We start from the raw sequence: 15,786 nt of genomic DNA, 5'->3' as shown, positions 1-15,786 counted from the left end.
TCACTGCGGCATAGCCCCTGTCCTTCACCCAGCAGAATCTTGTATTTACCTGCTGTCCATAATAAAAGATCAAGTACTGTTGCAGCTGTTCGGGGCCTTCTTTGGGTCTGGTTCACCCTCTAGGTGCACAGGGTTATTTTGGTTGGTTCAGGGAGTGCCACTCGCTTAAGTAAAACAGTATTAACAAGCAAAATAATACTAAGTAAGTATTAATAAATAAAAGAACAATTTTATTGCCATCAGTGTTAGGGAAACAACAGAACTACCCAGGACGAGGGGTGCCCTCCACCACCAGTGCCCACAGGTGCTGGCTGGGGACATGGTGCCACTGCAGTCCCTGAGCCCTTGGCAGCAGCCCTTTCCAACATGCCAGGCTGTGCCACTCTCAGCCACCACCCCCGGGTCCCCTCCCCAGCTCCCCAGCAGCAAACACTCACCCACAGCAGCCGGGAGAGCTGTGTGCCTCTGGCTGGGGCACCGCCAGGGTTTTATTTTTGACTATTGTGCGCGCTGGCCCACAGTCAGGTGGGGCCGGGGCCAGGAAAACAGAACTGGTGCAAGGAGCGCGGCCAAACCCCTCGCCGAGTGCGGCTGCTTCCCAGCAGCGTGAGTGCCGAGGGGCCGGGGGGCCTGTGCAGCTCACCCTGACTACGTGGCAAAGGGCAAAGCTTTTCCATAGTGTTGCAAAGGCTGGATTGCTCCTCACCCTCCTCCTCTGAGCTGTTTGTCCTGTTGCAGGATCAACTTTTATCTCTGAACAGGCACACACACAAATAATAATAATTATATTAATAATAGTAAAAGTAAAAAAAATACATCATCAGTCAGTGGTTCAGACAATGGAGGAAAGGCAGTTGGCTGGCAAACTGGAGCCCATCATCTTCTGTGCTAACTGCAAAGGGGAAAAAAAAATAGTGTAACATGCGGAAGTCATTAGGAAAGGCCGACGCTCCGCTGGCGTCTCATCCCAGCTGAGCACCACAGCGCACCGGGCGCTGGAGGCCCTCGGCCCAGTTCAGCTGGGGCTTGGCTGACAAACCGGGCATTGGTTCCCAGAGCTCTGAGTGGGCTTGGTGATGGCAGCAAGAGCCGTGGCCAGCGGATTGGTGCTGGGGGCGAACGGAACGCGCCTCTGCTGCAGGAGGGGTGACTGGTGGTGCTGCAGGGCAGAGAGGGGCTGCGTGGCTGTCAACATGTGTCTGTGTTTCAGAAGGAAGGTGCTGTGGCTGTGTCCCACTGAGCTGAAACAGGCTGTGCTGCTCCATAGGCCGTCAGCTGTGAAAAGCATTAAATATGACAAAAAAATAAAAACGCTTAAAAGCCAAACAAAAAACAGGGAGGAGGAAAAAGGAAAAAGAAAAGAAAAAAGGGAAAAAAAAAAAAAGGAGGAAAACAAAAAGAGGGGAAAACAAAAAGAGGGGAAAAAAAAAAAGAAAACCAGGAAAACAGGAAAAAACGGGGTGGGGGGGGGGGGGAAGGGAAAAAAGGAAAAAAAAACCAAAAAACAAAAAAAAAAGGAACTAAAAAGAATAGCAGCATAATCTTTAGAAATGCCTGTGCTGCACTTAATCACCACCCTTGGGCCAAGCCCCAGCTTTTGCCATGTGGCCGCATGGGCTGGAGAAGAAACCAGCAGGACCCCAGTGCTCAGCACCCACCTCAGGAGAAGGTTTAACAGGGATCAAAAAAAAAAAAAACCAAACCAAACCAACAAAACACCACAAATTTGGACAGTGCATAAGTAGCAAGAATGGCCCGTGCCCCTCAGTGCCAGCGCCAGGCTGCTGATGCAGGCAGCAGGCTGCAGCAGCGTGCAGCACCCGGCACCGGACACCGCACTGCGGGTCACCCGGCCTGTCCCCGGCAGAGCTGTATGAGCCCCAGGCAGGACACAGCCTGCAGCAAGGGTCAGGCACAGGAACGGGCTAAGTGGGGTCTGTGCCATATGCCACGAGCCCCAGGGAGCCACCAGTGCAGGGGCTCAGTCTGGCAGCAGGAGCTGCTGTATTTCAGGTGCAGGGGCCATGCCGGGATCGCAGGAGCTACTGCAGGGATTTGACAATCGCCCTCAGGGTGTGGGGCATCTCTGGGACCGAGGGAGATGAGCTGTAGAAGGTGTTGGTGTGATTTCTGCGCTGCTCTCGGAGGTAAGGAGGGACAGATGAACTTTTGATGTGGAGGATCCTGGTGTCCATCACTTCGCAGTCGATCTGCATCATCACCTCGTAGTCCTGCCCATTGATCACATTCTCTGCAAAAGTAAGGGAAAAAAAAAAAAAAAAAAAAAAAAAAAAAGTCAGAATTACCCCTGCAAGCTAGTGACCTAATGGCACCAAAAGCAGAGCTTTCTGGACCCTTTTTTTTTTTTGGAGCAGGAGCTGGACGGGGGAACCCTTTCTTTTTGCAGCTCCATCTCACAGTGCAGCCTCAGCCTGCTCAAGACAACTTAAAGGGCCTGGGCCATGCTTACCATGTGCAGTCACACCTAGATATTAATGTCTTTTCCACTTCTTCATCTGCACATAATTACCACCAGAGTTTGCCTTGTATAACATTTATTACTGAACTGTTGTTCTCGAGCCACTAAAGTGCAGGGGTGATTGAAGATAGGGATTACTTACGAAAGCTGAATGTTTCACTTTCTTTTTATTGTTTTAAGAATACTGTAACCCTCTTGACACTGAGGATCTAGAGGAATTTCTTCACGGGATTACTGAGAAAAAAAAAAGTCAAAATCCTCTTTCTCAGAAGAATTAACTGTACCTCATTACCGTGCAGGACCCCGACACAAGGACATGCTGGGCTGCACCACCCCAGCGCGGCCCCTGGCCCGGCACGTCGGCTGCTGCAGAAGCTCCTGGGCTCGCAGGCAGGGGCTGAGCACATGGCCAGCATCTGCTGCCTGGATTTAAAGGTGGGAGACTATTCCCTGCATAGATACTGTGTCCAGGAATGCGAGAGCCAAGATCGGATTTCCAGGCACGACCAACCCTTGCTTTTCAGTCAGAAACACTGACTGCCATCGGCAGCATTTTCTTTCTGTGCTAAGAAGGATGGCAGATCACCTAATAGAAAGCGTATGGACTAGAGGAATGCAATATACATTACTGATTTTTACTGTTTTCCTGGATTAACTCTGACTCTGGATGACAGCTGACAACCGCGGACAGACCCTCTTGTACCCCACGCCACCTGTAGAAGCCATTAGATCAAGTACGTCTGGTACAGTAATGAAAAGCAGGAGTAAACCCTTGCTAAGGAAGCTGAGAGCCTGCAAGGGAAATCAAAGCTCCCACCTGCAGAAATGAAATGGAAAAAGCTCTGTACGTGCCACTGAGTGACTGAGGCCAGGAGCAGCTGTGCATGTCTCTGTGCTGCTGATCTAAACACCCTAACATGAGCCTCACCTCTCCTGGCCACGGTGCTGCTGATAAAGCCCTGTCATAGCTTTAGGTGTTGTGCCCAGTTGGGACCCTTTTTGAGGCCACTCTTCCACGTCACTCCTTCTCTCACCCTTCGGATGTACTCTTGGTTCTCACCCAGGAGGCTCAGGACCAGATGGAGAGGGCTGGACTGCTGGTGCTGCTCAGGATAAGGCTGCATGGAGCAGCTGAGGGCACAAGGAGAGGCTGTCGGGGGGCAGGAGCCTGGCTTTGGGCTGGAGAGAGCAAACAGGAACAGATCAGCTCCCTGTGACACAGCAAGCTGAAAATGCAGCTCCTCAGCTCTCACATTGCAAAGACGACAGCTTGACAGGAGAAATTGTGCTCCAAAGCCACAAGTGGGTGAGGTGGGATGGGATGGCAACCAGGTCCAGGAAAACCTCTCGGCGAGGCAGTAAGACTCTCCCACTGCCCACAGCAGCCAGCGCAGCGGGATATCACCGGGTTCCTTGGCACAGCAGAACACGGAGGAGAAGAGCGATCCCAGAGAGGAGCCCGTGCGAGGGAGGGAGCTGGAGCTGCACTGTGTGGGTAGCAGCATGGGAACCAGACCAGCCCACCTCAGCCAGACGGGATCCTGCTGCTCCCAGAGCTGGCACAGGCTCCCCTCGCAACTCTGTGGGCCATGATTAAGTCATAGTTCTGCTCTCCTGTGTGAGAGGTGCTGTGTCTTCTGAGGCCATCACAGTTGAGATATCTGTGAGGAGTCAGGCTCACAACGAGCCTCTCTGGCCAGACCCACACACCCAACTCAAACATTCGCAAAGTGCCTGCATCCTGCCCTGTGCGTATGAATTAAACACAAGTATCTGATTCCTTCCCCTTCTGGGTTGAAAGTGCTGTTGATGAAGAACTGCTGGAGGAAGCCTCTGCAAAGGGTCCCAGAGGGATGAGGACAGCAGTGGGAATGGCTCAACTCCCAACACAGACATTTCTAGCAGCCCTTCTCATTATCATTAGCACCAAGATGATGTAGAAGAAGAGGTGGGATTCTCAGCAAAGACAGCAGTTGCTGCTTGGTGATGCTGCTGGGCACCTGGACCAGCTGTGTTCCAAGGAGCAGCCTGCAAGCTGTGCCAGCTCCAGGATGCCTGCCCAACATCGGAAAGCCCTGCCCGGCCCACTCCAACCCAGAGGGTGGAGGGGCTGATGCTCCCAGCAAAACAATAAGCAAACGTGACCTGAATGCAGCCAGCACAACCCGATGTTTGGAAAGACTAGCTCACTGTCACAGGGGCAGGCATTGCAAAAATGATTCCACATGGCTCCATCCTGAGCTCGATGCCATTAAACTGTTTCATGATCTGGATGAGGAATAGAGCATGTACTTATAAGAGTTCTGGAAGATGTTGAACTGGAGAGATTTCAACCACCTTGAAGTACTGGATTAGACTGCAGTTTAAATAAAGGAGAGAAGCTGTCCAAAATCTTCAGGATGCATTTCAACCAAGGCCTGAGCAAAGCACAACACTCGGGAGAACTGGGAAACACAAGTACAAAATGGGGCTGGGCAGAAGCATTGCAGAAAAGGTTTGAGGACTAGAGAGGATCATTTTGCATAAGCCAATGGCACGACAAGACTAGAAATAATCAGCTCGATTTCAAGAGAAACAGTTTTATCTTTGACCAAGTTTCTAATGATAATGAAATACAAGCCCTGGATTAAACTGTTGGGAGACCATCTATGTGACTGGCAGTTTTTAAGGGAAGGCTGGATGATCATCTATCAGACAAGACCCAGGGTACCTGACCCTGCTTCCTCCACACAGGCACAGGCACTTGCAGTAACAGAATCATAGAATCATTTTGGTTGGAAAAGACCTTTAAAATCATCAAGTCCAACCATTGACCTAACACTGCCAAGTTCACCCATAAACCGTGTCCCTGAGAACCTCACCTACCTCATCGGTTGCTCGTGGTCTCTCTCGCCCTGCCTTTCTGTGAGCTGCATGTGCTTCTTCATGGCTGGAGCCCCTCCGGGCAGACCATGACTGATCACAGAGCCCAGGTTCACAAAGTAGCCACCATACGTCAACTAAGCTGCCACAGTTGTCCGTCTGCTCTTTGCTCGTGACAAAGACAAGGCAGTGCAACTTGGGCAAAGCCCTTTGAGTGAGGTTTGAGTTGACGTTTGCCTCAGAGTAGGGATGCACCCCAGCCAGTGCCCATGGTTCAGACAGCAGTGAGAACACCGCTGTGCCTGCCTGCCTGCCTCCCTGCCTTCCTTCCCTTCTACAGAGCCACCCAGCAGAAACAACATGCCCAGCTCTACTCCCACACTGTGCTCACATAATTTATGTTAAAGTTACGTGCCAGGAAATTATCTCTGCACAAGGTGATACTAAAACACCAACTCTTTTAAAACCATTAACAGCTACTCACACCCTTTATACTCCCCACGTTTCCTTCTAACAAGAAAGCTTGCTCCACCACACCAGATTCCAAAGGCAGTGTCAGTGTTAATTTACACTCGGAGCGCCTTCTGCAGCCCCATCCACACCACTGGCAGGAACCCCAGCAGCTTTCAAAGAGCTGCTGGATGAGTTCCAGCACCTGGTTGCTTTGTGCTAGCTGTACCAAGCTGATGATGCTGCAGTTTGGTTTAAAGAATAATTTAGCACCAAACTGCTCAAACGATTTATAGCGCAAAACAGAGCTTATGTCTGGGGCAGCACAGAGTTCCGCAAGCTGTGCGCAGCTCTGGGGCTGGCCTGCTGAAGGGCTGCAGTTGTCACCAGACACAACTCAGGGGCTTCCTCTGCTCTGTCACTCTATGATCTTCCATCTCATCCACACTGAGCAGCCCCAACTGTCCTTCCCAGCACATCTGGACAGTGTTTCCACCCAAAGGGCTGCTATACACTACCAAATAAGTATATAAACGAAGCAGTGTTACTGTAACAGCTACAAAGACTAAAAATACGCTCAGTGCAACAAGGCAGCAGGGTTCCTAAAATATTTACAGATTTGCTTGTTAGACAGGATTATTTGAGGCAAGGGAGAAAGTTATATTGTGACCCAAATAACTTCTCTTTTTAAAAGCAAATTCCTGCTTGGAACTATTGCCAAGCAAACCAGTTGCAATGGTCTCACCTCTGCAGACACAGCTGTCCTCAGCCCTGACACTGGTGAAGGGAGGTCTGGGTCTCCAAGCACCTCTCAAAAACAGTGAGCCAGCCATGGTCAGAAACACCGGATCCGCATAATCGAAATTACTTTGATGAGCCACAAGCTGACAGCACGAGACAGGGTCTCTGCCCACATCTAAGCCATTGAAGCAGTGGTGCCAGGGGTTGTCCAAGGGGCAAGCAAGAAAGCTGGAGGAAACTAGCTCTCTGTGGCCTCCTAAGGAAATAATGGAGCCACAGGAGAGATGGGCACTGGCCGTGGATGAGGAGCACAACGTGCCCTTAGCTTACACCACTGTGTGATTTTTGGAAAAGGCTGGTGCCTGCAGGCAATGTGGTCAGTAGCAGATCTGTGCCAGATGTGCTTCCAGTACCTGGTCCAGACTGGGAGGTCTCAGGAAGAGGGAAGGAAGTCTACTCTACCCGGGGACCATTTCCCACCTGATCTCTGACCTCCCCTTCCAATCTCCTTTCATGCTGGATGCTCACTTCCCTCTCTGAGAAAGAGTATAAACTACAGAGGAAAGGGTCCTGTGTGGATCTACTGCAATTACTCTTGTTTTGGAGTGGGAGCCAACAGGCATCTCAAGAAGAGAAGATCAGCGTCACCATTGTTGACCCTCCCAGGCACATCATTTAAAGCTCCCTCAGGTAGAGTATTTCTTGGAAATACCGAGACATTTTTGACAGCCCTGGCTGTGCATTTGCGTGTTGTTGGCAGGGTATCATTGCTGCACAACGGCCATATTTGAAATATATCCAGCTGTGGCAATGCTAATGACAAGGGAAAAAAAACAGAAGAGAAAACAAAGACAAGAGGAAAGGCAGTTTTGCTGCACAGAAAGCTCTGTTAGGAGTGAAGGACAGAGGCTGGAGAGAGCAGCTCTGGGCAAACCATCCCCTGCCAACGTGGGGGACACAAACAGCACAAACAAACTCCCACACACAGCCTGCAAATGCAGACATATGACTTACAAGACCAATAACTGTAGCCAGGAAAGCAGCCCCAAAGGGCACTCTGGTAGAAGCTTCTTGCAAGAACAAGGGCTGGAGCAGGACAGCACATGGGGGACTGCTGCCTCAAGTGCAGCAGGGAGGGACCAGCAGACATGGGCATGTCCCCTTTGGTCCCCACCATGGGTCTAGCATCCCAGAGATGCTGGCAGAGCTGGAAAACCTTGCTGGCCCAGTGCTATCTTTGGTTTTAAATGCTACCAAGCTCCTCCTTTTCCCCGCTGTGCTGTTGGACTGGCCGCTGTCCTTTTCTAGCCATGGCACTGCCTAAGGACGCTGTTCTGCACAGGCAGGAGAGCAAAGTCCTGGCAGCAAAGCCCCATCTGACCTGCACATCTGGCTCTAAGAGTGACCAGCAGCAGACCAACAGTCAGGGCAAGCATACACTTTTGGTGATACATGAAATAGTAAGCAACTGCATCCCAGACACCTTATCTATACTATTCACGGTTCTTCTGGTTCTGTTATAACATTTTCCTCAGCCTTTGCTGTCAAATTCAACTGTAAACTCTTTTGCACTTTTTCATACCAAGTTTCACCTACTGAATGGAATTTCTCCCCTTCCCACGATCTCCTAGCCTGTGCCTAGAGATGCAGGGACAGCGAGCCCAGCACAGACCTGCATGAGAGTCTACGGGTAACATCCCCTTCATTGCAAAACGTGACCATCCCCTCACACCTTTCATTTATACCTTTCAGAAAGATACCAAGTCACAAGTGAGTCTCCCCACTTGAGTCACAAAAACTTGCTTTCTTTTAGCAGTTTCTGAAGAACCGCTTTTTTCAAAGTTTTTTGAACACTCAGGTATGTTATTGTGCTGAAGAGACCACTCTTCTCAGACTCGCTTTGCTCAAAGGCCTCTGCTGGAGCACTGAGGTAGGACTTTGCTCTGCAGAAGCTTTACTAGGTCTTCCCAGCCTGCTGTGTCTCCCCAGGCACACTCAACTCCCACAGATTCAGCCAGCTTGTGCAAAAGTGAGACTTGATCTTTCACAGTTCCTGGGGCTATTTTAAAAAAGCTTGCCTCATTTGTCACTTGCCATTCTCGTGGTATTTATACAGTCTCAGCAGTTCACACCAGCACAATAACTTTTTTCCTCTTCAACAACGCTGACTTGAGCTTTAAGTGCTCTCTTACACCTTGTTCCTCTATAGGCACTAGAGATTCCCTGTCAGGCTTCATCTGAAAAATGTTTTTATTAATTTTTTTATGCCTCAGGCACACTGTTCCTCAACATAATTTTCTGGCTTGACTTCTTATGGTTTGACATTTAGTCTGCCAGAAATCGTGCTCTTTTTCTATTCCCTCATTTGACTACAATGTCTGTTGTTTAAAAGGGATCTTCTTACCTCTCTGAATCTACTTGAATGTGTTACTCAAGCCGCTGGATTTTTTAGGGTCCTTTTAAGCACTTTTACATTGAGCTTTTAATCTTTAGTCAGTCTTCATATAATTTGACAGCATTTTGCCATATTGGTTTTTCTTTTAATATGTTTTCCTATTCTTATTTAGCCCTTGCCTTTTAACTGTAGTATGGACTTCACTATTTCAATTTGTAGGTGCTTACTGATAAAAGTAATTTAACTATTAGATTTCATTTTTTTCAAAGGCAGCATCACTTTTTCATTGACATGGACCTTCTCCATCTACCAATATAATTTGTACCCTAGGCTTAAAGTGTCTCACTGATTTAAGAGGGAAGGCTGGTGAGAGCCTGTATTCACTTACAGTAGAAATGTCTTTATAGGTTGGATGATATCCAAAGAGTGAGCTGAATTTTCCACCTGTCTCACTTGGATACATAAAATTACCTCATTTATTTAGATACTGTGATCAGCTCTTGCTCGTAGAAGTGCATTTTTAACACCAAGTCTGTGAAGCTTCTGTCTGCATGGGGCAAGCACTTTTCTCCACGTGAGCTTCTCTGATTCAAGGCATTTGCCAGCTAATTAAAAAAAAATAAATAAATGATACAGACATGCTGCAGAGTGCCTATCTGAACACAGCATGCTAATAAACGGGAGATGTCTGTTTCCAAGATTTCTGTCTCTCAGCTACAACAACGGGAGATTTACAGCTCTAATGGCCCAGTCCTGCTCTAACACAGAGGTGCCTCCTTTCTAATGGAGAGGGGCAGCTCAGACTGGCAACCATTTCTTCATCCACTTCATCCAGAGGGCACATGTGCCCAAGAGGGATGTGCCATGGTAGACCTTACTGTGGCCTTTGAGTACTTAAAAGGGGCTTACAAGAAGGATGGGGACAGACATTTTAGCAGGGCCTGTTGCAACAGTATAAGGGGTGATGATTTTAAACTAAAGAAGGGGAGATTCAGGCTGGACATGAGGTAGCAATATTTTATACTGAGGGTGGCCCAGGTTGTCCAGAGAGGTGGTAGATGCCCCATACCTGGAGACATCCCAGGCCAGGCTGGATGGGGCTCTGAGCAACCTGATCTAGGTGAAGATGCCTCTGCTCATGGCAGGGGGTTGGACTGGATGAGCTTGGAAGGTCCCTTCCAACCTAAACTATTCCGTGATTCCATGGTGTCTTCATCTGGGGTTACTACAGAATAAGACAGGATGGAGCCAGATGGTTTACAATGAAGTGGTAGATGACCAAAAAATACTCAGGATGTATTTTTCAAATTATTTCCTACAGCAACCCTGCTACAAAAGATGAAGCCCAAAAGATGCTCAGAAAGCACTAGGACTGTATGAAGAGGGTGAGGAAAGCTGCAGCATGGAGGACTAGACCTGAGATACAAGAAGAAGGCAAAAGTCTCCCTGGCCCACTGGCAGCAACCTCCTTCAAGACTGCAGTCCAAACACTGAAAAAGCCCATCTTGGACTGCTGCATTTGTACTAATCTCTCAGTTTACTCCAGCAATGTTCTCAACACAGAACTCATAAATGTGACCTCCTCTACAGCTCTGTTGCCATTTTTTAATGTTTTTACAGGGTGAGCTCATTATGGATAATTATGTTTCAGATCACTGCAGAAATAAAGAGCTACCAGTAATCAGAGTTGGCCTGTGTATCACAAGCATAAAACTATGTTTGCCATCTATAATTTAACACTAAGAGGAATTATGTAATCTTGAATTTACGACATTTGAAAACGTATTAAGGCAGATCAGCTGGGCTTAAGGCTAGAATTACGATGTGCTGCACAAACACCATTCAATGTAGCCGAGACAGCAACGTTAATGTCACAGAGCGGGATGAAAACTCTGATGCAGCATCAGCATCCAGCATTAATGAACATCTAAAAGATGGGGGTCTCTGCAGCGAGACGTGTACTTGTTCAGTTCTAAACCGAATTTGGCTCCTTCTGCAACTCCATACTGGCACCCACACTGGCAGCTAATGTCATGGGTTTCTTTTTTCTTCAGCTTTGTGGATTTTTACATAAGTGTGCCTTTTACATGGAAAAAACAATCTGGTGTAAGAAGTCAACATTGGCGTTGGAAATACTAAGAATGAAGTCCAATTAATTTATGACTCATTCTCTACCCCCTTCATGAACAGCATGTTCCCAAGAAAATGCCATCCGTAGCATTTATGCTGTCTATACAGGGAAGACCAGTCACACTGGGGTTTGGCCTGCTCTATCACTCAAAACCCAAGAGATATTCTTTGTTGTATTAATGAAGCAGCAAAAATGCACAGAAGATCCTCTGAAATCAACTTCCTGTTCTTCTGAATACATAAAAATAGGTTACTTATTTAGCAATTTAGGTAAACAGCTTGTTATGAAAAGTCACTGGGGAATAAGCCTTTATGATTTCATTTCTTGATCGTTTCCTGTCTAACTAAATAAACATGAACTCAAGTGACACTGATCCCATTATTTTTGTGTGCAGATTCTTGAATTATTTCTTTCCTAATTTTTTGAATAATTTAATCTTCTCCTTCCTGTCAAAAACAACATTTATCAGCAGACAATGATTGGGAAAAGCAAAATCTTTCAAAGACTACCACATCTGTTGAAAACTTCTATTTAATGTTGAACCTAGGCAACGATCATTTCTGATGTTCAAAGAAATGTTGGGAAGTTTTGGGGGGTTATTGTGTTTTGATGAACTGTGCTTTGTATCACTTTGAAAAGAGATAAGGAGTGAGAATAGCAACACCTTACAATATGACTAAGAGTCTATGGTTAAAATTCCTTGATAAAACCTGTTCTGCCACCATTTTGCTCCTGACCTCCACAGCACAGCTCTACACAAGCAGAAGAGCTTAAGTGCATCTGCGACATTAGCAAACTGTCCTAATTACAGCAGACCCACAGTAAGGCAACGTGCTGCTTATTCATGACAGCACACAGGAGACAGCAGACTCACCACGTTTCGTAGTCCATGCTCAGCAATCACCTGTTGCTCTGATTTCTCCCTGGTCAGGCTTCACTAAACTACTTTTATTCCTCAGCCCAACAGCTCAAGAAGCAGAAGGGCAGCCTTTTCAAAATGGCCTATAGACTTACAGCACAGAGACAATCTCAGATATATCTTCCTATATCATGGTTTAGAGGTCTTGCTGCTTTGAAGGATTCTCAGTGACCTTCTTAAAAAACCTGAGAAACCACCCTTCTTTCATCTCACAGATAAGTTGTAATCCTACATACACAACTTCCAGAGCTTTATGCTCATACTCTATAGTTTGTAAGGCTGTGCTGAGTTCTCAGCAGTTTCTGGTAAATCCAGAGATAAAAGCAGAAACAAGGAGAGAAGTATCTGTACAGATCATGCTTATCCAGCCAAGAGAGGAGTCCTCTGTACCTACTGAAGTGCCATGGGCTTCTCAGCGTGGGGCCAAGGACAGGAGCTGTGAGAGGGAGCCACAGGGACCAAGGTTTGGCTTCTAACATGAAAAGAAGAACAAACCAACAACAGCTAGAGATAGCTGGGGCCATCTGTCTCGTGGAAACCATTCTGAAGCAACTCAGAGTGAGAGAGGTGGCTACCCAAAATGTTAAGTGGCAACCTTCAGGGAAGTCAGCTGCCATTAGCGGTACGTATTGGTTTAGGCCTTCCCCATTTGATGACTGACTGGGAGTTCTGCTTGCTCCGAAAGACGGAAATGGCATCTTTTGTTTGCTTGACCCTGGAAGGCACAAGAAGTTGAAGACTTTATTTATTCAACCTCAAGACACGGCAACTTACAGAGTACTGTCACTGCCCAAAGAGCTTGTGTTTTCATTTTCCTTCTCAGCTTGTGTGGGTTTTGTTTGCCTTATGGATTTTTTCACAGACAGTTTGCTACCAGCCTCGGACATCTGTGAGCAGCTTTTGCACGTGGCTGTCAGCTGAAAGAACATTCTTTGTAGCTGCATGCAAATAATCACACTGCTTGATCACTGAAATCCCTCCAGTTTTGATCAAACCCCCTTACCACTAGATTTGTTATTGACCTTTTTGATTAGAAAGTATATTATTTCAGAGCACTTTTGAAGCCTGTTACCTCAGTATGATGATGGATGCTAGGAAGGAAGGCTGAGTGAAGTGGCAGTGATCAGAAGCTGGCCAACACAACAGAGCACGTGGACTTTGCAAAGCTCACCATCCTGTTCTCAGTACATTTCTGCCTTTAGGAGACTACTGTGCTGCTCTGTTTCATTAAAGAAACACCCCTTCGAAGAACAGGGCTCCCTAAGAACCAGGAACATGCAAATTACAGAGAGTCTGGAGCACAAACAAGTATCTCAAAAGCAGAATGAAGACAAGTCCCATTGTGTGACATTAGACTAAGGACCTATCCAGAATATTTGTATAAAATTCAAAACTACTCCATCATGGCTGCCAATTCCCAGAAAATGAGCCTCACATCTCACCAGTGGCTTTCCCATCACGTCTCTCGCTTTTGCTTGGCTCAGAGTACAGACACCAACCTCCAATTCAGAGAGAGTAAATTGATGGAAGGACTTTCACATACAGAGAACTGTTTTGCACTGTGATCCTGAGAAGAAAAAAGGCCTTTTTGGTCTTTATACTGCTTCTAAGGCCACTGGTACTCATGGTGAGTACACACCTGCACAGATGTTTACAGCTGCTCCTACCAAGAGAAAGGGCAAGCTATGAGAGCATCTGACCTAATCATAGGGAGAAATGCACTAAAGAAAGCGGTTACTTGGGCTAAATGTTGAACGCTGTCTCCTGTGCTGAGCGACTGTACACATGTTCTCACTTTGCGTGCTGCAAGGACAGGACTACTGGTGGTGTGTGCTGTGCTGCAGAGCTGCGGGCGTCCTGCAGAGACAAAAGGCTTGTGCTTGGGGTAGGAAGAGTGACTTAGCTAGGCTGTACTCTATAGATTATTTTGATCCAAAGATCAATGTTATAACCCACTGCATTTTTTACAGCAGTTAAGTAAATACAGGGCTAATGGCAGATGTTTTCATTTAAACTTCAAGAAAGGCACCGCCTATATGTCAATTTGGAATTGGTGTAATGAGCCAACAAGACTCTGAATTACAATAAAAGCAAATTTAGGAATGAAATCTACTGGAGACTTAACCGGTCTCAAGTGCATAGTTATATTTCTAAAATAATAGCTTCAATCTAGCATAACAAACATGACTTGCTTAAAAACAAAAGCCGGAGTTTAACTGTAAATTGCAGTTGGCTTTTATTCCCACGAGGAACTGCAAGATATTTCTTCTTGGAGTAACTTCTCAATAAAGCCACAGCAATGGTGCCCCCAAACCAGGCACAGTGGGACTAGGACTAGCAAATTCTGCATTTTCCCCTCCAGGCTTACCAACCCTAAGGTCCTTGGGTCCCATCAGATTTTCTGTGAGAACTGCTTGTGTCTGCAAAGTCGGGTTTTGTCATTGGGCAGAGGCAGATCAAGACATGGGCATGAGTGGCTGCAGGGGCCAAGGGGAGAGCTGCTCTGGGGGCCAGCAGGGAAATCGGAGAAGGATAAAGGGCTGCAAGAGCATCTGGGGAGGCTTTAGTACACAGACAAATAAAGATCCTGTAGAAGAAAGCAAGTGAAGAAGTTCTGAAAAAGTTTCCAAGCAAAGGCCATTTCACTTGCCTTCCCTTCAGCTCCTCTGCCAGGGCTGTGGAAACAAAAAGGAAGAGCAAGTACATGGCCAGGGAAAAGGTTTCCCTGCTTCCACAGAGGCCTGGCTGAGGCATGAAAACAGGCAGGAGGGGACAAGTTCTTTCACTGAAACTTTTGCCAGCTCCTCCTGGGGAGATGCAGCCTCTGCGAGCAGTCATTTCTCTGCAGGTGGACAAAGAATTAAGGTGGGCTTAAAAGAAGAGCAGAGAGCTGGAAGGAAAGCTTTGTTGTCAGGCAACTTCCAGATGCCTTTTCAGGATGTGCTCAGTCCATGCAGGGGCAGAGTAGGGTGGAGGACCAATGTTCTCCATAGAGAGAAATGGGTTCTTCTCCAGGCAGAACTCCATAGGGAATAGTCTCCCCCAGATAATCTACTAATAATCAAATTAAAAATCAAGCCAAGTTACCTACTGGCTGTTGTGTATCTTGTATTTTTTTCCTAACATCTGGCTGATTGTCACAGAAGAAGCAGTGTTTGGTGCTATTGTTTACTTAATGCTATCCTTGTGTCTCATCTGTTTCAACATCTCTGCCCAAATCCCTGGACATTTTGCTATTTCCTGGATTATGTTCATGTTCTGAAGAAAAATCCCGAAGAAATCAAGTAACTATAATTTCACAATGTTTCATTATTAATGAAGGATAAGATTTGTCACTGGATTCTGATGTGTATTTTCCAAATGATATTTACTCCAACTGAAAAATTATTTCAAGTAAAACAAGACTCAGTAGCATGTTAAGAAGAAATATTCCATAATTTAGAAACAGTTTGTTCTCCAAGAGATAAAGTGTCCATTTGCACGTGATAATTCAGCTCAGCCAGAAAATGATTTTTGTAATGGGCATGAAAAGGGAATTTCAGACAGATAAATGCCACAAGTGATTCTGATACATCTAATAAAAATTCCCTTAAGACAGTTGGTTATAGATTATCACACTCAACCTACTGTACTGCATGGAAAAATGTAATCATCAAAATGTTGAAAGCCTGAACTGATTTTTTTTTTCTTAGTTCACAGAAATCCACATTATCAGATGTTTTTAGCATGCCTGATTTTAACAAAAACATTGGGGTTTATGATTCACGTGTACAGTAAAACAAATAGGTTTTTAAAAGGCATTACAGTAC

The 15,786-nt window shown here is 46.5% G+C and overlaps 1 protein-coding gene across 3 annotated transcripts in view; it reads right to left on the bottom strand.

Moving 5' to 3' along the window:
* Window positions 1-207: 207 nt before the first annotated feature.
* Window positions 208-15,786, bottom strand: part of ATF6 (activating transcription factor 6) — a 74,743-nt gene continuing 59,164 nt past the window's right edge. For all 3 annotated transcript variants that reach the window (XM_080348371.1, XM_080348372.1, XM_080348373.1), the window contains one exon: window positions 208-2,251. In XM_080348371.1, coding sequence (XP_080204497.1) covers window positions 2,043-2,251 — 209 coding nt within the window. In that variant the 3' untranslated portion in view covers window positions 208-2,042. The remainder of the gene's footprint in view (window positions 2,252-15,786) is intronic.

The sequence above is a fragment of the Nesoenas mayeri genome (assembly GCF_963082525.1).
Source record: "Nesoenas mayeri genome assembly, chromosome: 8".
NCBI classification, from domain to species: Eukaryota; Metazoa; Chordata; class Aves; order Columbiformes; family Columbidae; genus Nesoenas; species Nesoenas mayeri.
The sequence above is the reverse complement of the archived record's forward strand: the minus strand, read 5'-3'. Positions and strand labels throughout refer to the sequence as shown.